Below are 23,037 nucleotides of genomic sequence, written 5' to 3' on the forward strand. Positions count from 1 at the left end.
GCAAATGTAAATGCACCCTAAGGGGTAAAAAAAATTAGCATAGCCCCGTGAAAGTGCATGTACATTCCTTCTATGCCAAAGGAGGTAAAAAAAATAAATGCTACCAGGACAGTTGATGAGCTGGTCAAATGGTTTCCATTGATTTAAAATAAAGAAATACCACAATTGGCCACTAGATGATACAAAATCCTATGATACCTAGTAGGGATGAGCTTCGAGTTCAAGTCGAACCCATGTTCGACTCGAACATCGCCTGTTCATCGAGTTGCGAACGTTATGGGCCGTTCGCGCCAAATTTGAGTGGCGCGTCACGGCCCATAATTCACGGCGGCATCGCAGTGCATTGCTGGCTGATGATTGGCCAAGCATGTACTATGACCCGCATGCTTGGCTAACCACAGTGCCGTCTGTACAGAGAGCCGTAATTGGCCAAAGCCTTATGGCTTAGGGGGTTTACTACACGCCCCACACTATATAAGGCCGCCTGCGTGGCGGCCTTGTGTAGTGTGTTGCGGCGGCGGAGAGAGATAGACAGAGAGACAGAGTCATTTTATTTAAGTTAGATAGAGTAGGCAGGCGAGTCAGTTAGCTGCACTTACAGTGTATTATGTATATATATGCATCCTAGGTGTTGTGTGTATATATATATATATATATATATATATATATATATATATATATACTGTATTCAGTTTATCTTGATCCGTTCCTGTTATGCTCTTCCTAATATACTGACAGACAGGCAGGTGTTTTTACAGTATTTACAGTTATGCCCCGTACACACGGTCGGATTTTCCGATGGAAAATGTCCGATCGGACCTTGTTGTCGGAAATTCCGACCATTTGTGGGCTCCATCACACATTTTCCATCGGAATTTCCGACACACAAAATTTGAGAGCAGGCTATAAAATTTTCTGAGAACAAAATCCGTTGTCGGAAATTCTGATCATGTGTACACAAATCCGACGCACAAAGTGCCACGCATGCTCAGAATAAATTAAGAGACGAAAGCTATTGGCTACTGCCCCGTTTATAGTCCCGACGTACGTGTTTTATGTCACCGCGTTTAGAACGATCGGATTTTCCGACAACTTTGTGTGACCGTGTGTATGCAAGACAAGTTTGAGCCAACATCCGTCGGAAAAAATCCATGGATTTTGTTGTCGGAATGTCCGATCAATGTCCAACTGTGTGTACAGGGCATTAGTGTACTGTGTCCTCTGCACAGTGTGCACCTAAAGCTACCTGAAGACAACTGCTGGTGTTCTGATTCTATTAATACCACAGGCAGGCAGCTGCAGTATTTACAGTTATGCAGCGTACACACAAGTGGACTTTTCGACCGGACTGGTCCGATGGACCGAGTCTGTCGGACAATCCGATCGTGTGTGGGCTTCATCGGACCTTCAGCGGACTTTTCCAGTCGAAAATCTGGCGGACTTTAGATTTGAAACATGCTGCAAATCTTTCCAACGGACTTGAGTCCGGTCGAAAAATCCGCTCGTCTGTATGCTAGTCCGACAGACGAAAACCCACGCTAGGGCAGCTATTGGCTACTGGCTATCAACTTCCTTATTTTAGTCCGGTCGTACGTCATCACGTACGAATCCGTCGGACTTTGGTGTGATCGTGTGTAGGCAAGTCCGTTCGTTCAAAAGTCCGCCGGAATGGCCGTCGGACTTTTGTTGCCGAAAAGTCCTCCCGTGTGTACGCGGCCTTATGGGGTGTACACACGGTCGGACTTTTCGGCTACAAAAGTCTGATGGACGCCAACGGACCAAATCCGGCGGACAATCCGATCGTGTGTGGGCTTCCCCGGACTTTCAGCTGACTTTTCCAGTCGCAAATCTGACGGAGTTTAGATTTGGAGCATGCTTCAAATCTTTACGTTGTAATTCCGCCGGACCCAGAAATCCGCTCGTCTGTATGCTAGTCCGACGGACAAAAATCCATGCTAGGGCAGCTATTGGCTACTGGCTATCAACTTCCTTATTTTAGTCCTGTGTACGTCATCACGTACGAATCCATCGGACTTTTGTGTGATCGTATGTAGGCAAGTCCATTGGTTAGAAAGTCTGCCGCAAGTCCGTTGAAAGTTTGTCAGACAGGCTGTCAGACTTTTGTAGCTGAAAAGTCTGACCGTGTGTACGCCCCATTAGTGTACTGTGTCCTTTGCTCAGTGTGCACCTAAAGCTACCTGAAGACAATTGCTGGTGTTCTCATACTAACAATACTACAGGCAGGCAGTTGATTCTGCTAGCTGCAGTATAATCAGTATATATATAAATACATCCCAGCTTTGTGCAGCTATATCTCACTGCAGGCCATTAGTATGTCTGGAAGGCCAACAACGAGAGGCAGGCAGTCACAAGCATCCTCATCAGCACGTGGCCGTGGGACACGCTTGTCCTTTTTTTCGGCAGCTGGCCGTATTGAGCCGCAATATGTGGAAGACTTGGTAGAGTGGATGACCAAGCTGTCCTCATCCTCCTCATCCTCTCTCACCCAGGCTCAGGGTACTTTGTCTGGCAAAGCAGTTGCCAACACGGCCTCTTCCCTCGGCTTAATGGCATCAGTCACTCCTTCCCAAGCCCCACCATGTCCTCCTGAGGAGTCCCCCAAACTGTTTGACCACAGTGTTGGGTACATGCTCCAGGAGTACATGCTCCAGGAGGATGCCTAGCGTTTTGAAGGCTCCGATGATGGTACTCAGCTAGTGGAAGGCAGTAACGTAAGCCCAGAGAGAGGGGGTGCCCAAGAAGGACAGCAATCTGGCAGTCATGCTCCCCCAGCTGCAGCATACTGCCAGGTTTGCTCCAGTGATGAGGAGGGAGGGGATTATGAGGAAGTCACTGACTCCACGTGGGTGCCTGATAGGAGAGAGGAAGAGGCACATCTCCAACGAGGCGGGTTAAGGGCAGCACACCGACTGCATCACACCGCAGAGCTCCACATGTGCAGGGCGCATTATTCCAAAAGTTCTTTGGTGTGGGCCTTTTTTGAGATGAGTGCATCAGATTGCAGTGCTGCTATTTGCAACACATGTCTCAAGCGTATCTCACGTGGCGAAAAACATCATCCACTTAGGCACCACATGCTTGGCCAGACATATGTCGACCTGCCATGCAGTTCATTGGCAAGTATACCTAAAAGACCCACACCAAAGAACAAAGTGGACCTCTCCTTGCTCCTCATCAGCTGGGATCTCCAACCCCACTATACCTTCAGTCCTCTCTGAAACCTGCACTGAGAGGAATGAAGGTGTAGAATTAGGTGTGTCACAGCCAAGTACTTGTGGGCAATCTGCTATCGGTACACCAATGTCAAATTGTACCAGGCAAATTTCACTGCCCCAGCTGCTGCACCACCGAAAGAAGTTCACTCCCAGCCATTCACATGCCCAGCGGTTGAATGCTAGCTTGGCTAAATTGCTAGCACTTCAACTGCTGCCTTTTCAGTTGGTAGACTCTGCCCCCTTCCGTGAGTTTGTGGAATGTGCGGTTCCTCAATGGCAAGTTTGCAAACGCCACTTTTTCTCACGGAAGGCGATTCCGGCTCTCTATCGGCATGTGGAAGGCAATGTCTTGGATGTCCGGGCTTACAGGATGTCCTGAGGCAGGCCAGGAAAGTCTGTGTGCATTTCCGCCGGTCATATAATGCCAGTGCTCGGCTGGCTGACCTCCAAAAGGAATTTAACCTGCCCAAGAACCGCCTAATCTGTGACATGCCCACCAGGTGGAACTTAATGCTGGCCATGCTGCAGCGGCTGCACACGCAGCAGAGGGCCGTCAATGAGTACCTATGTGACTATGGCACCAGGACAGGGTCAGGGGAGCTTGTTTTTTTTTTCCCCACGCCAGTGGGCCATGATCAGGGATGCATGCACTGTCCTGTCACCATTTGAGGAGGCCACAAGGATGGTGAGCAGTGACAGTGCATGCATCAGTGACACTGTCCCTCTTGTCCACCTGTTGAAGCACACGCTGCGTGGAATAATGGACAGGGCACTTGAGGCAGAACAGAGGCAGGAAGAGGAGGACTTCCTTAGCTCTCAAGGCCCCCCTTATCCAGACAGTGTTCCTGCGTGCCCGCCGATCACACAGGAAGAGGGCAAGGAGGAGGAGGAGGATTGTGTCAGCATGGAGGTGGAGCCTGGCACTCAGCATCAGCAGCAGTCTTCAAGGGATCATTTACAGTCCCAGGAAACCCATGGACTTGTACGTGGCTGGGAGGAGGTGGCTGCGGATCATGTCGTCCTTGACCCAGAGGACTCCGGACCGAATGCCTCAGCAAACCTACGCTGCATGGCCTCCCTGATCCTGCAAAGCCTGCGGAAGGATCCTCGTATTCGTGGTATCAAGGAGAGGGATCATTACTGGCTGGCAACCCTCCTTGATCCATGTTACAAGGGTAAGGTTGCGGACCTTATCTTGCCATCGCAGAGGGAGCAGAGGATGAAACATCTTCGGGAGGCCTTGCAGAAAGGTCTGTGCAACGCGTTCCCAGAGACTGGGAGGTTACAAATTCCTGTTCCTGGACAACGTGTTGCTGAGGCTTCAGTCAGAAAAAGGGGGTGCAGGGGAGAAGGTGGCCGTCTGACCGATACGTTCAGACAATTTTTTAATCCGCAGCCCCAAGGTATGATCGGTTCCAGCAACCATCGCCAGCGTCTGTTTTACATGGTGCAGGAATATCTAGGGGCAAGATCAGACTTGGACACCTTTCCCACCGAAAATCCTCTGGGTTACTGAGTCTTGCGGATGGATCACTGGCCAGAGCTTGCACAGTATGCAATTGAGCTACTGGCCTGTCCTGCATCCAACATTCTTTTGGAAAGCACATTCAGTGCTGCTGGAGGCTTTGTAACCGATCACAGGGTGCGCCTGTCCACTGACTCAGTCGATTGACTGACCTTCATAAAAATGAATCAGTCTGGGATCACCACCAGCTACCAAGCACCTGATGCTGATGTAACCGAATAATTTTTTTTGAAATGTCAGATACCTTCAAGACTGCCTATGCTGATGCTGAGTGACTATCCTGTTATGCTGAGTGACTATCCTCTTCCTCCTCAATGATCATGCTGATAGCTTGTAAGAACATTTTTGGTTCTGAGCGCCGCCACCAGTGCCTAAGGCACAATTTTTCAGCCCCTGTTTAACAGGGGCGTGTAATTACAATTTTTGATGGAATACTTTGCAGCAGGGCTCATTCCTGCGCTCCAACTAGAGTATCTGTGAGGGGTTGCAGTGTCGTGGCACCAGCACCAGTGCCTAAGGCCCAAATTTTCAGCCCCTGTTTAACAGGGGGATGTAATTACAATTTTTGATGCAATACTTTGGAGCAGGGCTAATTCCTGCGCTCCAACTAGAGTATCTTTGAGGGGTTGCAGTGTTGCGGGACCAGCACCAGTGCCTATGGCCCAATTTTTCTGCCCCTGTTTTACAGGGGCGTGTAATTACAATTTTTGATGCAATAATTTACAGCAGGGCTCATTCCTGCGCTCCAACTAGAGTATCTGTGAGGGGTTGCAGTGTTATGGCACCAGTGCCTAAGGCCCAATTTTTCTGCCCCTGTTCAACAGGGACATGTAATTACAATTCTTGATATAATATTTCACAGCAGGGCCCGTTCCAGCACCCACCAAGATTAACTGTGAGGACTTACAGTGTTGTGGCACCAGCACCCCCACCACCACCACCAAAGGCCCAATTTTTTTACTACTGTTCAACAATGGCATGTAATTACAATTCTTGATATAATAGTTCACAGCAGGGCATTCCAGTGCCCACCAAGAGTAACTGTGAGGGCTTACAGTGTTGTGCCAACACCAACACCTAAGGCCCAAATTTCTGCTGGGTATATAGGACAGGCCCCTACTTTCAAACATCCAACTTACAAACGACTCCTACTTGCAAACGGAAGGAGACAACAGGAAGTGAGATGAAATCTACCCCTAGGAAGGGAAATTCTCTCCTGTAAGAGTTAATATGGGAAAAACGTGTCTCCTCTTCACTGATGCTTTATCACCAATCCATATTTCACTAAAAACCCCAAATTTAAAAAAAACATTTGTCATTGGGACAGAAAGTGAGGTGAAATCTTCTGAAGAAGTGCACAGACAGCAAAACAAATTTTACAGGGGTGATAACCCTTCCCTATGTTTTCCAAAAAGCTTAAAAATAGATTTTTTTGGCTGGAGCTACAGTTTAAAAATGTACAGTACCTGTTCAAAATTACAAACAGATTCTACTTAATAACAAACCTACAGTCCCTGTCTTGTTTGCACCGCCTGTATACTGCTGTTCAGAGTATATAGGGCCTGGGGGCCCCACGCCTTTCCTTTTTTTAATTTGGGTGCGGGGTTCACCTTAATATCCATACAAGACCCAAAGGGGCTGGTAATGGGCTGGGGGGGGGTACCTATGTCATTTTTCTCAATGATTTTCATCCATATTGCCGGGACCAGACATTACATTATAGCCGCAAGCAGTTTTAAATGATTTTTTTTCCTTTAGAAATGTCATTTTGTGCAGGGACAATTCTAAACACGGAAAACACGTGCCACTTCACAGGCATACTATAGACACCCTCCAGGTACAATATTTAAAGGAATATTTCAATTTTTTTTTCACTTTAAGCATCATTAAAATCACTGCTCCCGAAAAAACGTCAGTTTTTGGAACTTTTTTTGCATTGATACATGTCCCCTGGGGCAGGACCCGGTTCCCCAAACCCTTTTTAGGACAATAACTTGCATATTAGCCTTTAAAATGAGCACTTTTGATTTTGAATGTTCAAGTCCCATAGACTTTAACGGAGTACTAAAGTTTGCGCGAACTTTCGTTCGGTTCGCAGGTTCTGGTGCGAACCGAACCGGGGGGTGTTCGGCTCATCCCTAATACCTAGCATCGCCTAACAGTCAGATGCAGTATTTTTAGTTCTAAATGGTTGGTTTAATGTTGTTGGTTTAATTGATACATTTACTTCAATGTCTAATGTATTATTACATTCATGAGAATGCTGTCAGGTTTTTGTATGAAACCATGGCTGGATCTAGGAGGGGTGCTCAGGTTGGCTGCTCCCCCCAGATTTCTGTTGTGCTCCCCAAGGCCAGACCACCCATGAGCACTGTACCTAGCTGGCTGGGTTCCTTCCCCCATTTCCAGATTCGGGACTGGGACACGAGTGGGGAGCCTGGTGCACATCACACAGGATACCTAGATCGGGACTACACATACAGTTTTTACACACAGATCCTACTCCCAGGAGATGAGCAGTCCTTGGAGGAGGTAGGGGGCGGGTAATCAAACTGTGTACAGTCCCAATGTAAGAGCGATCCTGTGTGTGTGGGGGGGAGGTGAAACTTACAGGTGAGGGAACACAACGCGGGGGGGGGAACAATCATTTGTGCTTGCGATGAGAAGTGGAGAGATTGGTGGCTATTTGTGCTGGAAAGAAAGGTAATTTAGGGGGGGGATTTGCTAGAAGGGGGATATGTTTTAGGAGGGAAGATTTGGGGGTGATATGTGCTAGGAGGGGGGTATGTGCTAGGAGGGGGGATATGTGCTAGAAGGGGGGATGTGCTGGGGGGTGCTCAGAGGGGATATGTGCTAGAAGGGGGGATGTGCTGGGGGGTGCTCAGAGGGGGGATGTGTTAGAGGGGATATTTGCTAGAAGGGGGGATTGGGGGATAAATGCTTGGATGGGAGATTGGGGGGTATGTGCTAGGAGGGCAATTGGGAGGATGTTTTAGGAGGGGAGATTGGGGGGGGGTGATATGTGCTAGGAGGGGGGATGAGGGGTATGTGCAAGAAGGTGGATATGTGCTAGGAAGGGGGATGGGGGTTGTGCTGGAGGGGATATGTGCTAGGAGGAGGGTGAGGATATTTGCTAGGAGGGGGGATTGTGGGATATATGCTTGGAGGGGAGATTGGGGGGGTATGTGCTAGGAGGGGATATGTGCTAGGAGAGAGGATTTGGGGGGACATGTGCTAGGAGGAGAGATTGGGGGGGACATGTGCTAGGAGGTGGGGTTTGGGGGAATATGTGCTCGGGGGGATGGGGGGATGTGCTAGAAGGGGGATATGTGCTTATTAGGGGATTGGGGGTTGTGCTTGAAGGGGAGATTTGGGGGTTAGTTAGGGCTAGGAGGGGTATGTGGTAGGAGAGTCGATTTGGGGGGGATATGTGCTAGGAGGAGGGATTTGAGGGGGATATGTGCTAGGAGGCTGATTGGGGGGTATGTGCTAAGATTAGGGACTGGGGTGATATATGCTTAAAAGGGGAGGTGGGGATATGTGCTAGAGGGGGAGATTGGCATATGTGCTAAGAGGAGGGGGGGTATCTGCAAGGAGGGGGGTTTGGGGGATACGTGCTAGGAGGGGGTGGGGGATTTGAGCTATAGGGAGAATTTGTGCTAGGAGGGGGTGGGGAAATTTGGGTTGAAAGGAGAGGGCTGGGGAAGATTTGTGCTAGGAGGGGGAATTTGGGTGGGGAGAGAGGATTTGTGTTTGGAAGAGTACTCTCAACCCAGTGTACACTCTTCTATAAACTAATAGCCTCTAAACTGCCCTACAACTTTTGACGCTATCCTCTGCAGTGCTGACCTCCTGTACACTGCCCTATTGACCTCACATCCTCTGCCCCCCTGATTTTTTTTCCTGCACCCCCACATCAGACAGTAGATCTGGCCCTGTATGAAACCTTGCCTAACGCAGGAAACTAAGGGGTCTATTTGTGGAAAATTCATTGGCTGAGAGTGACAAGCATTCGTCCAGCCATGACAAATTCTGGACATATTTTAACAAAGCAATTTCCTATGATTATCAGCTCCATCTAGTGGCCATAATGTGGTCTTTTTCTTCAAATACAACCATCAGTAAAAAAAGAACAATACAGTATTATGACCCCTAGATGGAGCCAATGATCATAGGAAATCATTGAAATAAAATAATGCCAAAGCAGCCCCTTGTCTCTCCCCCACCCACCTCCTAGCACCTATTTAGGAGCCACACCCCTAAAATTTAACATTTTGACCTCCAATTATCCTCAATTTACACACCTTCAGACCTCAGACCAGCCCCATAGCATGCTAGAACTTTATTGTGTTGCTCACTTCTGTCCTGTTATTGCAGCAGAAGCAATAATAGACAACCCCCCATCCATCAACCACAGATAGGCAGCCCCCCAATCCAGCAACAGTAGATAGGCAGCCCCCCATCCAGCAACAGTAGATAGGCAGCCCCCCGTCCATCAACAGTAGATAGGCAGCCCCCCCATTCAGAAAAAGTAGATAGGCAGCCCCCCAGAGAAACAGTAGATAGGCAGCCCCCCCATCCAGCAACAGTAGATAGGCAGCCCCCCCATTCAGAAACAATAGATAGGCAGCCACCCTTTCCAGCAACAGTAGATAGGCAGCCCCCCATTCAGAAACAGTAGATAGGCAGCCCCCCAGAGAAACAGTAGATAGGCAGCCCCCCCATCCAGCAACAGTAGATAGGCAGCCCCCCATCCAGCAACAGTAGATAGGCAGCCCCCCCATTCAGAAACAATAGATAGGCAGCCACCCTTTCCAGCAACAGTAGACAGGCAGTCGCTGTCAGGAAAGGCTTGCCAGAAGACAAGATGGTTCCTGCAGGCTAACTTCTGTTCCCCAAACTTCTCTTACAAAAGGCGCGTTAGCGCAAGCTAATGTGCATTCACATATACGCATGCGCACAAAAATGTGCCAGAATGCAAGTAGATATGTGCATGCGCACATTAGTGTGCGCGGCGCATCCTATGACAGATGAGGGCGCCAAATGGCTTATATAAGCTGGATCAGTACCCAAGATCAGTGCCGTCTTGTCCGTTCCCTGTTTATCTGTATCTGCTTCCAGTTACATACCCGGCTTGTTCTGACTACTCCTGCTCTCCACCTATCCCGACCCCGGCTTGTACCTTGACCACTCTCCAGTCTCCGCATCTATACCCTATCTGACCACACTGTGTATGACCCGGCTTGTCTCTTGTCTGACTCTATTTATGTTCCAGTCTATACAAAGCTACCTAGCTGCAAACATCTCTCCATCTGCCATTGGGACCTGCTCTTCTGCTGACTATGTCCAAGTACCAGCTTGTTCCAGTCTTTAAGACATGCGCTGTCATCTGGCATACCACTCAACCAGAAGCCCAGCAGCTAGCATGACTACCGGCACTCGTGCAACTCTGCACTCCTGCGCCACCCGTCTGCTCTATCAGGGGCCCAGAGTCAGAGGTGTAAGAGAGGACTTCCTCTGCATATCAGGCTCTTACGATCAGGTACGTAACAGCCACCCAGCAACAGTAGATAGGCAGCCCCCCCTCCTCTCCATCCAGCAACAGTAGATAGGCAGCCCCCCCTCCATCCAGCAACATTAGATAGGCGCCCCCCCATCCAGTATCAATAGATAAGCAACCCCCCTCCATCCAGCAACAGTAGATAGGCGGCCTCCCTCCTCTCCATTCAGCAACAGTAGGTAGGCAGCCCCCTTCTCCATCCAGCAACATTAGATAGGCAGCTCCCCCTCCATCCAGCAACATTAGATAGGCAGCTCCCCCTCCATCCAGCAACATTAGAGAGGTGGCCCCCCATCCAGTATCAATAGATAAGCAACCCCCCTCAATCCACCAACAGTAGATAAGCAGCCTCCCTCCTCTCCATCCAGCAATAGTAGGTAGGCAGCCCCCCTCTCCATCCAGCAACAGTACAGTAGGTAGGCAGCCCCTCCTCCATACAGCAACAGTAGATAGGCAGCACCCTCCTCTCCATCCAGCAACAGTAGATAGTCATTTGTTGCTGGAGGTGGCTGCCTAATAAACTGTGTACATTAATTAATAGGACTGAGCAGTGCAGCCCAGCTCTCACTTGCAGCTGCTACTGGCACATGAAGATGCAGTCATAGCTAGACAGAGATATAGGGAGAGTCAGAGTGCAGGTGATATCACTCCGCCAGGTCTCCTTCAGGCTGCAGCCATCGCTACAGAAGCTGCTTTGGAATATGCGGTCGCTGGGTCACTTCATTGAGCTTATTGGAACTAACTTGACGTGTTTGGAGGAAGAAAAATGCTGACTATGACTCTAAGAACACCACCCCTACAGCCAAGCATGGAGGTGGAAACAAGATGCTTTGGGGCTGTTTCTCTGCTAAGGTAGAGGTACAGGCCAACTTTGCCGCATTGAGGGGCCAAGTATTTGTAAAATCTTGGTTGAGAACCTTCTTCCCTCAGCCAGAACACTGAACTTGGGTTATGGATGGGTCTTCCAGCATGACAATGACCCAAAACGTACTGCCAAGGCAACAAAGAGGTAGCTCAAGAAGGAGCACATTAAGGTCATGGAGTGGCCTAGTCAGTCTCCGGACCTTAATCCTATAGAACATGTTTGGAGGGAGCTGAAACTTTGAGATGCCAAGAGACAGCCAAGAAACCTTAAGGATTTAGAGAAGATCTTTAAAGAAGGGTGGACCAAAATCTCTCCTGAGATGTGTGCAAACCTGGTAACCACAAGAAACGCCTTACCTCGGTGCTTGCCTACAAGGGTTTCTCCACCAAGTACTAAGTCATGTTTTGCCTGGGGATCACAAACGTATTTTACTCACTGAACTGCAACTTAATTTATAGCATTTATATCATGTGTTTTTTTGTGGATTTTTGGCTGATATTCTGTCTCTATCGTTTAAAATACACCTATGATCAAAATGATAGACCCTTCATTTCTTTGTAAGTGGGCAAACTTACAAAATCTGCAGGGGATCAAATCATTATTTTCCCCACTGTATATGTTTATGATCTTTTACAACTGGATTAAAAAGTGATTTTTTTTTGCGTAAACTGCTGTGTATATTTCTCATCTCTACATTATTGACAGTCATTCTTTCTGGTGGGGTTGAATTTATCCATATTTAGATTGTAAGTTTTATCAGCAGATCCCTCCTAGTCCTTCTGTATTGACCTATGTATTTGTAGATTTTATTTTATTAAAAATCGTACAAACATACAGCATAATAAAAACATATTTACATATATACATTTTAAATAATATTAAGAATTACGCTATTTTTGTTTATTTACTATATACAGTATATATAAATAGCTTAATACAGCATAGAAACAGAAAATGGCTTTTTTTGCCAGAAAAAAAAAAAAACAAACAAAACTAAATATACAAACCAAGACATATTTTCATATTAATATTATCATGATTCTCCTAACTTCAATCTAAACGCAGCCTCAGGCTAAGAAAAGCTTACACACTTAACCTATGCATGCAGCCTTTTTTCAAAAATCTGATTATAACAAATTCTAGGGGATGTGAAAGGACAGAAAGAAAAGCCGCACACCCAGAGACTGACATATTGCAGCTACAGGAACCTGGCATTCCTCCACCCCTTTATCAAGACCCCCGAGCCGTCACCTGTCCTTCTCAGGACCCCGAATCTTCCCAACCTCACCCAGAATGTTGTGCACCACAGGAAGGACACCACGCATTCCACGTGAAGTAATGGACTACTAAATCAACTAGAAAAAGTGTCTCAAAATCAAAATCCCTGCGAGTCTCGAAAGCCCCGTATATGGTAATTGTACTGTCCCCATTATATTGTAAAGCGCTGCATACCTGCAACCTCACCCAGAATGTTGTGCACCACCACCTCAACAGGAAGGACTTTTTTCCGAATGGAAACCTGGCACCGCACATTCCACGTGAAGTAACAGACTACTAAATCAACTAGAAAAAGTGTCTCAAAATCAGAATCCCTGCGAGTCTCGAAAGCCCCGTAACTTCAACCTAAACACACCCTCAGGCTAAGAAACGCTTACACACTTAACCCATGCATGCAGCCTTTTTTCAAAAATCTATTCATAACAAAATCTAGGAGACGTGAAAGGGCAGAAAGAAAAGCCGCAGACCAGGAGACTGACAGATTGCAGCTACAGGAACCTGACATTCCTCCACCCCTTTGTCAAGGCCCCCGATCCGTCACCTGTCCTTCTCAGGACTCCGAATCTTCTCAACCTCACCCAGAATGTTGTGCACCACCACCTCGACAGGAAGGACTTGCCCCGTAACTTCAACCTAAACACACCCTCAGGCTAAGAAACGCTTACACACTTAACCCATGCATGCAGCCTTTTTTCAAAAATCTATTCATAACAAAATCTAGGGGACGTGAAAGGGCAGAAAGAAAAGCCGCACACCCAGAGACGGACAGATTGCAGCTACAGGAACCTGATATTCCTCCACCCCTTTGTCAAGGCCCCCGAGCCGTCACCTGTCCTTCTCAGGACCCCGAATCTTCCCAACCTCACCCAGAATGTTGTGCACCACCGCCTCAACAGAAAGGACTTTTTTCCGAATGGAAACCTGCAACCGCGCATTCCACGTGAAGTGATGGACTACTCAGTCAACTAGAAAAAGTGTCTCAAATTCAAAATCCCCGTGAGTCTCAAAAGCCCCGTATATGGTAATTGTACTGTCCCCATTATATTGTAAAGCGCTGCATAAACCATTGGCGCTATAGAAATGCTATATAATAATAATATTTCTTTTTGGTGCAAATTTCAAACTCTTCTCCAATACTTTCCTTCCCTCCTTAGTCAATCGTGCATCGCTGAGATTGAATATGCCTTCTCCGATTATTCTCTTTTTCTTTTGCTTCTTTGTCCGCACATCCTCTGCTCTTATGGGGCTTCTTCTTTGAATCCTCAATCTTTTATTAATTTATTCATTTTATTTTCACAAGTTGCCCTAAAGCGGGGTGTTAATCCAGAGTTGGTATAAAGGGAACACATTTATATTAAGACAAGTACGTTGTTTAAGATATCACTTTATTATAACTTTCCGTCCATGTCTTTGGTGATCTCTGATCTCCTTATGAACGGTTTCTTACATGATGAAGATCAGCCATGGAGTATATCTGAGGTGGACAGGATAGGACAGGAAAGTGGCTTCTCCTCTATGTGCAATCTCTGATGTATGTAAAGATTGGACAGATCTGAAAAACAATTCCCGCACTCAGGACAGGAATACGGCTTCTCTCCCATGTGAGATAACTGATGTGTGTAAAGATTGGACATATCTGAAAAACATTTCCCACACTCAGGACAGGAATACGGCTTCTCTCCCATATGAGATCTCTGATGTATGTAAAGATTGGACATATCTGAAAAACGTTTCCCGCACTCAGGACAGGAATACAGCTTCTCCCCCGTGTGAGATCTCTGATGTGTGTAAAGATTAGACATATCTGAAAAACGTTTCCCGCACTCAGGACAGGAATACGGCTTCTCTCCTGTGTGAGATCGCTGATGTGTGTAAAGATTGGACATTTCTGAAAAACATTTCCCGCACTCAGGACAGGAATACGGCTTCTCTCCCGTGTGAGTTCTCTGATGTGTAACAAGATCTGATTTTTGTGCAAAACATTTCCCGCACTCAGAACAGGAATGCGACTTCTCCCCCGCGTGCAATCTCTGATGCCTGTTAAGATGTGACTTATGTGAAAAACATTTCCCGCACTCAGGACATGTATATGGCTTTTCCCCTGTGTGAGATCTCTGATGCGCCTCAAGTACAGATTTTCGAATAAAACATTTCCCGCACTCAATACAGAAATATGGCTTATCACCCGTGTGCAATCTCTGATGTCTGATAAGATTGGACTTCTCTGAAAAACACTTCCCGCACTCAGAACAGGAAAGTGGCTTCTCCCCCGTGTGCAATCTATGATGGCCGTAAAGATGTGACTTCTGTGAAAAACATTTCCCACACTCGAGACAGGAATAAGGCTTTTCCCCCGTGTGAGATCTTTGATGTGTGACAACATGTGATTTTCGCATGAAACATTTCCCGCACTCAGGACAGGAATACGGCTTCTCACCTGTGTGCAATTTTTGATGTCTGTTAAGACTGGACTTCAATGAAAAACATTTCCCGCACTCAGAACAAGACAGTGACTTCTCACCTGTATGAGACCGTTTAAGCACATTGATACCGGATTTAAAATGGAAACTCTCCCAGTACTCAGTACAGGAAAAGCTCTTATCTGTTGGATAGACGGCACCGTCCCTCACAGTCTGAGGTTCCTCAGGATAAGAGGAATACGATGGTCCATCTACACTGTGTGGTGCCGGATGGACATTTGAGGTAGTCGGGTTTTCTCCTGGACTATACTGTGTGATGTCCTCATCTTCTACTTTACAGTCTGGAGACAAAGTGAGACAATCTTCTGAGGTTTTCCTCATCTCCCGTCCATCTACTAAAATAGAAATAAAAAAGATTATTACTAGACATGAGCAGATTGGTTCCCCTAAACCAGGACTCCGCCCACATCAGGCAGCTTTGTCTCTGAGGATCTTACAATTCCACCCTCAAGGTAACTAGTAAATGGGTCCTCTGATCTCCTACCAGTTCATTTCTTTATTCATGGACCTTAGTCAGAGAGTGAGGAAACAACGAGAACTGTCTTTTATAGAAGTGACAGTGATGAGGGGATTATAGGACGAGTGTCCCCAACCCCTCTATCGATCATCAATAGTCACAGGGCTGAGCCCCACCAGAGGTCAGAGAGTGAGGATGGGGGGAGAACAACCAAGATGAAGACTGGACTGATCCTGAAGACCACCATCATTGGGTTATTGACTCCTCCCTCATTATCACTTTCTGTTAAAGGTTCCAAATGTATCAACATATTATCACATTATTATCAAGTATACAGACATATCCCTCCACCCGGCACAGCCAGCAAACAACAGAGGAAGTAACCCTGAGAGAATTGTTCTGTTAGAGGTCTTGCTAGACCCGGGCATGAGGTAGAAGGTCCAAAGCACATGCATCAGATGCCTAAAATGAGCAATGTCTATGGTGAAAATGAACATTTTGCTGCCAGCTGAACCCCAGTATCTCCATAAATCCAGTCTAGATACATAAATTGTGTCTGCAGCACAGAGAAGGAAGATTATCCGAGAGAAATACAGGAATACAGGACGGGGAACACAGCTCAGGAAAGTGACCAGGGAATTACAGGCTGATATCACCCAGTCCTTGTCCCACTCTGGACCAATCAATGTGTAGTATGGGTGAAGGAATGTATTTAGTATTTATGACCCACCTGTGCTGATCTCTGTAGGAGTGTCCTCTTCTATAAATGTCAATATTATTCCATCCTCCTCCATAGACTGCTGATCATCCCTCACATACGTCTCTTCTTCTTCTGCTTTACCTTCAACTTTTATATCTATCAGATCTTTGCCCTAAAGCAAGAAAATTATGGAAGAGGTCATCTGTAAAATATAATTTTTAATATTGTGACATTACGAAAATGGTCTCTACAAGTCCACGTTATAGATACTGGATCCCACCAACCTTGTAATGGTGAGGGATGGTGTGATCTTTCTGTGTGGAATCCCGGGAATACAGAGGACGGGGACATCTCTCTGGTGGGTTCCTGGTATTAGGTGGCTCCATCATATACTTGTGTCCTTCAAAAAGCTCCTTCATCACTCCATACTCCTCATCCTCCTCTTTATACTCTTCTTTAACAACAATCCCAAGGCTTCCACTCTGAATATATAATAAAACATTCATTGTAACAAACATGCTGGGTATAAATAATAACTACCAATATTTGTCAATCATCTACCTGATAACAGCGTGCATAGTTGTGATCTTCCTGTGTGAAATCCCAGGAATACAGAGGACGGGGACATCTCTCTGGTGGGTTCCCATTATTGGATCCATCTGTAGGAAACACACACACTGACTGAATACATTGTTTCTATGTGTTTATCAGATGATGGGGGATCTAGGTGGACCCTCCGTACTGCTCTCTCCTTTACAATAAAGTCTCCTCTTACCCGGTGATGTGAGGGGCGGCTGATTGTCCATCATGACGTCCTTGTAGAGATCCTTGTGTCCTTCTAAATACTCCCACTCCTCCATGGAGAAATAGACAGTGACATCCTGACACCTTATAGGAACCTGACACACACAATGATACAGTCACCATCCAGACACATCCCTTGTCTGTTACTGGATAATGTCCCAGAATTCCCAGCACCGCTCACCTCTCCTGTCAGCAGCTCAGTGATCTCTCTGGTGACTTCTAGAATCTTCTCCATGTTGTGTCTCTCTGGTTTTCTGGAGTCACATGGAGGCACTGTGATGGTCATATGATCACCTGACTTCACAAGAGGAAATCTCTGTATTAAGGAACCAATAGGAATATTATGTTAGAATCCCAGAATCCTCCTCACCTCTCCGCTCAGGTCTGCGTTTTATTAATAGAGATAAGAGTGATGTCATGTGACCTCCTAGAATCCTCCTCACCTCTCCGGTCAGCAGGTAGATGATCTCCAGGGTGAGGTTTAGTATCTTCTCAGTCATGTGACTCCGGTCCTCCTCCATCCTCATTGGTGCCGTCATTTGATCTATACAGGTTTTCTTGTAGACAGATAACTTTGATAAATGAAAGTAAGAATTATTTTAATGGAATTGATCACACAATAATAGGATGTGGATGTGAGGGGGGGTAATAGGAGGGTTGATGTACATTTAAGGACTACTGCCCCCATGGGAACACAAATTTAATTTGGACTGTTTAGCGTTTGCTACATTTTCATGAACCCAGAACCCTCTTGGGCTGCCGGATCAGAAATTCCTTTTTCTCTGTGATCCTTCCTGTGACTTGTTTGCTCTGAGGCAGTGCTGTGAGGACAATGTCGGGTCATCATGATGTCCAGGAAGGGGAACTTGCTGAATTTTGGCCGGAATTGTCGGCTAATCAGGATAATTACCAGAAGCTGTAGGGCTCAAAAGGTCGTCAGCCTGCTGACTAATAGGAGTGATGTCACCCGCACAGTTATTACCTTTGCTTTCACGTGATAGTCCCTGTTAGATTGTAAGCTCTAACGAGCAGGGCCCTCTGATTCCTCCTGCATTAACCACTTAAGCCCCGGACCATTTTGCTGGCCAAAGACCAGAGCACTTTTTGCAATTCGGCACTGCGTCGCTTTAACTGACAATTGCGCGGTCGTGCGACGTGGCTCCCAAACAAAATTGACGTCCTTTTTTTCCCACAAATAGAGCTTTCTTTTGGTAGTATTAGATCACATCTGCGGTTTTTATTTTTTGTGCTACAAACAAAAATAGAGCGTCAATTTTGAAAAAAAAATGCATTATTTTTTACATTTTGCTATAATAAATATCCCCCAATAATGTAAAAAAAAAAACATTTTTTTTCCTCAGTTTAGGCCGATATGTATTCTTCTACATATTTTGGTAAAAAGAAAATCGCAATAAAGCGATTATTGATTGGTTTGCGCAAAAAAGAAAGCGTTTACAAAATAGGGGATAGTTTTAAGGCATTTTTATTAATTTTTTTTTTTTCACTAGTAATGGCGGCGATCAGCGATTTTTATCGTGACTGCGACATTATGGCTGACACATCGGACACTTTTGACACATTTTTGGGACCATTGCCATTTATACAGCAATCAATGCTATACAAATGCACTGATTCCTGTGTAAATGACACTGGCAGTCAAGGGGTTAACCACTAGGTGGCAGTGTAGGGGTTAAGTGTGTCCTGGGGGCGTGTTTCTAACTGTGGGGGGGGGCGTGGCTGCGTGTGACATGTCACTGATCTCTGCTCCGATCACAGGGAGCAGAGATCAGTGACACTGTCACTAGGCAGAACGGGGAGATGCTTGTTTACATTAGCCTCTCCCGGTGAGACGATCGCGGGTATCCCAGCGGCGATCGAGTCCGCGGGACCCGCGATCCGATTCACGCACACACGATGGCACGGCAGCAAATTTGAAGGGACGTACCTGTACACCTATTTGCCTGTCCGTGCCATTCTGCCGACGTACGTCGGCGTGCGACAGTCGGGAAGTGGTTAAATTGTATTGTAACTGTACTGTCTGCCCTCATATTGTAAAGTGCTGCGCAAACTGTTGGCACTATATAAATCCTATATAATAATAATAATAATAATGTCACTGTCACTCTCTGCAGTAAGAGAAGGGATTGGATTGGATAGCAGGAGGATGCTGCTGGTGGAGAAGAGAGCTGCAGGGGGAGGAGTCTGTTCTCTTCCCTAAAATGGCAGCCTAGTGTGGGTAGGAGGACAGCAGGGGGGAGGGGTTTGTTCTCTTTGTTGGCAAATATCTTGTAGTATCCAGGACATTGTACAGAGTGACAGTGAGCTCCTGGGGCTCTGAATTCCAGCACCGGGAACTGCCAAAGCCTGTGTCATGGGAAGGTATTGGACTGCCTCCCCCAGATGCAGAGCACTGACCCCTGGGCACCCGCTAGGCAATGCTGTGCTAACAGATCTCCTCTAAGAATGAATGCCCAAGGGGTAAAGGACTGTTCTTCTTCATTCCACTTGGTATCCTGTTTATTTGACCAGTGAGATGGTAAGAAGGTGAAGGTTGCCTTCCTTGCCTGGGAGGAGTTCTATAAGGAGGTCTGAAAAGTAAGTGCAGGCGGGAGGACCATCATAGACCAAGACCTCCCTCCATACCTTAGAGTCCTCCTGAGCCCTACAGCCTCCACTTCCCTCAGACCCCCTATGCCCGCCAACCCTATCATGGGCCAAGATTCCTTCAGCTACATGACCCCCTCCGAATTTTTTAACCCCTGCATACTCCTGTGTACTATTCCATGAATAACACAATATTCCTAAGTGCACATGGAATAGTAAGTACAATCTTCAAATCTTAAAGGGGTTGTAAACCCTCGTGTTTTTTTGCCTTAATGCATCCTATGCATTAAGGTAAAAAAAACACCTGGCAGTCACAGGCCCCCTGGCCCCCCCCCATTTTACTTACCTGAGCCCCTTCCTCTCCTCGGCGGGGACGCGCTGTCCCTCTCTCCATGGGGTCCCGGCTCTTGATTGGATAGATTGATGGCAGCACAGCCATTGGCTCCCACTGCTGTCAATCAAATCAAATGACGCGGGCACCGGGGGTTGCGGGGCCGAGTCTGGCATTCTGTGTCTATGGACGCAAATGCTGGACTCGGGAGCGCGCCCGCAAGGTAACCCCCCCAGGAGAGCACTTCTCCTAGGGGGTTATCTGATGCGGGGAGGAGACCACAGAAGAGGATGTTCGGGGCCACTCTGTGCAAAATGAGCTACACAGTGGAGGTATTAGGGATGCACCAATACCATTTTTCTTACTACGAGTACCGATACTTTTTTTTTAGTACTCACCAATACCAATTACCGATACCTACCGCAACTGTTTTGTTTTCACTTCAGCTGTCAGCAATGGTACAAAGCATTGAAAAGTTATTTATAAATTAAATAAATAGATTTTTTTTTAAATTTTGCTCTTTTTCAATGTAAATGTGTAAATATATGTTAATATATATGTGTAAAAATATTCACTAACAAAGCAAACAAAAAAAAGTTTTAATTGTTTATCGTTTATAAAAAAGCAGGAAAATAATAATTAATTGGAGGAGAATTGGGAGGGGGATAGAAGAAAGGAGGAGGAGGAGGAATACAGAGGAGTCCATCCTTGCATACCCCATCATTAGGGGCAAGCGTGATTTGACCTAACAAGAGAGGTCAAACAGAGAGATGAGCACATAGTGTGAGAGGTGGCGGGAGTCACCGAAGCACCAGCACTTTTATTGTGGATCATATTGTTTGTGGATGCACTAATAAATTACAAGCACCAGCAGTATATTACCAATTTATTTGTTGTGGAATCACTTTATGAACAGTTTTTTTTTCATCTTTAATGATTATTTTTATTAGCAGTTGGAGATTGTAGTCACAGTTTTCACTGAAGCACTAGCACTTTTGAGTGTGGCTCATATTGTTCATGGACTACTAATACCAGCATTGAATTTCAAAAGAACCAACTTCCCTAAACTACGAACCTTGCTAGAAGGCATACATTGGGATAAAATCTTAGGAACAAAGAACACGGAGGAGAGATGTGTTTGCTTTAGTGGCATATTAAATAAGGGCATTAGCCAATGCATCCCATTGGGTAATAAATTAAGTAAGTGCAACAAAATGAAGTAAGCGAACAAAAGTCCTGGATGGCTTAACTCCAATGTAAAAATGCATATAAAAGCAAAGGAGAAGGCCTTCAAAAAATACAAGGCTGAGGGATCATCATTAGCATTCAGACTTTACAAAGAATGGAACAAGAAATTTAAGGGTGCAATTAGGGCGGCTAAGATAGCGAAAGACACATAGCGGAGGAGAGCAAATAAAAAATCCCAAGAAATTTTTTAAGTATGTAAACAGTAAAAAGGGGAGGACAGACCATATTGGTCCCATAAAGAATGAGGAAGGTCATCTGGTTACAAAGGATGGGGAGATGGCGAAGGTATTGTACTTATTCTTCTCCTCAGTCTTCACAAGGGAATCGGGGGCTTCAGTAACCAAAACTGCAGTGTTTATCCTCATGACACATCACAGGAAGCACCTCCATGGTTAACAGAGGACAGCATTAAAATTAGACTTGGGAAACTTAACATTAATAAATCACCGGGACCAGATGGCTTGCACCCGAGGGTACTTAGGGAACTCGGTCAAGTAATTGCCAGACCATTGTTCCTAATTTTTACTGACAGTCTACTGACTGGAATGGTATCAGTGGATTGGAAAAAAGCCAATGTAGCACCAATATTTAAAAAGGGCCCAAAATACATCCCTGGGAATTACAGACCAGTTAGCCTAACATCAATAGTATGCAAGCTCTTAGAAGGGATGATAAGGGACTATATACAAGATATTAGTAATGAGAACAGTATCATTAGCAGTAATCAGCATGGGTTCATGAAGAATCATTCTTGCCAAACCAATCTATTAACCTTCTATGAGGAGGTGAGTTGCCATCTAGATAAAGAAAGGCCCGTAGACGTGGTGTATCTGGATTTTGCAAAAGCATTTGACACAGTTCCACATTAAAGTTTACTGTACAAAATAAGGTCCGTTGGCATGGACCATAGGGTGAGTACATGGATTGAAAACTGGCTACAGGGGCGAGTTCAGAGGGTGGTGATAAATGGGGAGTACTTGGAATGGTCAGATGGGTAGTGGGGTCCCACGGGGTTCTGTGGTGGGACCAATCCTATTTAATTTATCCATAAACGACCTGGAGGATGGGGTAAACAGTTCAATCTCTGTATTTGTGGACGATACTAAGCTGAGCAGGGCAATACTCTGCAGTATGTGGAAACCTTGCAAAAAGATCTGAACAAATTAATGGGGTGGCAACTACATGGCAAATGAGGTTTAATGGAGAAAAATGTAAAATAATGCATTTGGGTGGCAAAAATATGAATGCAATCTATACACTGGGGGAGAACCTCTGGGGGAATCTAGGATGGAAAAGGACCTGGGGGTCCTAGTAGATGATAGGCTCAGCAATGGCATGCAATGCCAAGCTGCTGCTAACAAAGCAAACAGAATATTGGCATGCATTAAAAAAGGGGATTCATTCCAGAGATAAAATGATAATTCCCCCGCTCTACAAGACTCTGGTCCGGCCTCACCTGGAGTATGCTGTTCAGTTCTGGGCACCAGTCCTCAGGAAGGATGTACTGGAAATGGAGTACAAAGCTAATAAAGGGTCTGGAGGATCTTAGTTATGAGGAAAGGTTGCGAGCACTGAACTTATTCTCTCTGGAGAAGAGACGCTTGAGACGGGATATGATTTCACGAAAGGGAGTTTACCAAGACATGTGGCCACTCATTAAAATTAGAAGAAAAGAGGTTTAACCATAAACTACATAGAGCAGTGGTCATCAACCCTGTCCTTAGGGCCCACTAACAGGCCAGGTTTTATGTATTACCTCGGGGAGATGCAGACTAGAATACTGCAATCACTGAGCAGCAAATGATATCACCTGTGATGTATTTCAGTTATCTTGCAAACCTGGCCTGTTAGTGGGCCCTGAGGACAGGGTTGATGACCACTGACGTAGAGGGTTATTTATGTAAGAGTGGTCAGGATGTGGAATTCCCTTCCACAGGTGGTGGTCTCAG

At 46.1% G+C, this 23,037-nt stretch overlaps 1 protein-coding gene across 1 annotated transcript in view; it reads right to left on the minus strand.

The window, feature by feature from the left end:
* The window catches only part of LOC141121637 (uncharacterized), a 66,760-nt gene that overhangs the window by 40,267 nt on the left and 3,456 nt on the right, over positions 1-23,037 (minus strand). Inside the window, exons 2-8 of the mRNA XM_073611288.1 lie at positions 17,349-17,477; positions 17,087-17,221; positions 16,877-17,000; positions 16,663-16,760; positions 16,386-16,583; positions 16,132-16,273; positions 13,927-15,279 (exon numbers count right to left, since the gene is read on the minus strand). Of these exons, the coding sequence (XP_073467389.1) occupies positions 13,927-15,279; positions 16,132-16,273; positions 16,386-16,583; positions 16,663-16,760; positions 16,877-17,000; positions 17,087-17,221; positions 17,349-17,444 (2,146 nt within the window). The 5' untranslated portion in view covers positions 17,445-17,477. The remainder of the gene's footprint in view (positions 1-13,926; positions 15,280-16,131; positions 16,274-16,385; positions 16,584-16,662; positions 16,761-16,876; positions 17,001-17,086; positions 17,222-17,348; positions 17,478-23,037) is intronic.

This window comes from Aquarana catesbeiana, unplaced genomic scaffold (genome assembly GCF_042186555.1).
Source record: "Aquarana catesbeiana isolate 2022-GZ unplaced genomic scaffold, ASM4218655v1 unanchor227, whole genome shotgun sequence".
Lineage (NCBI taxonomy): Eukaryota > Metazoa > Chordata > Amphibia > Anura > Ranidae > Aquarana > Aquarana catesbeiana.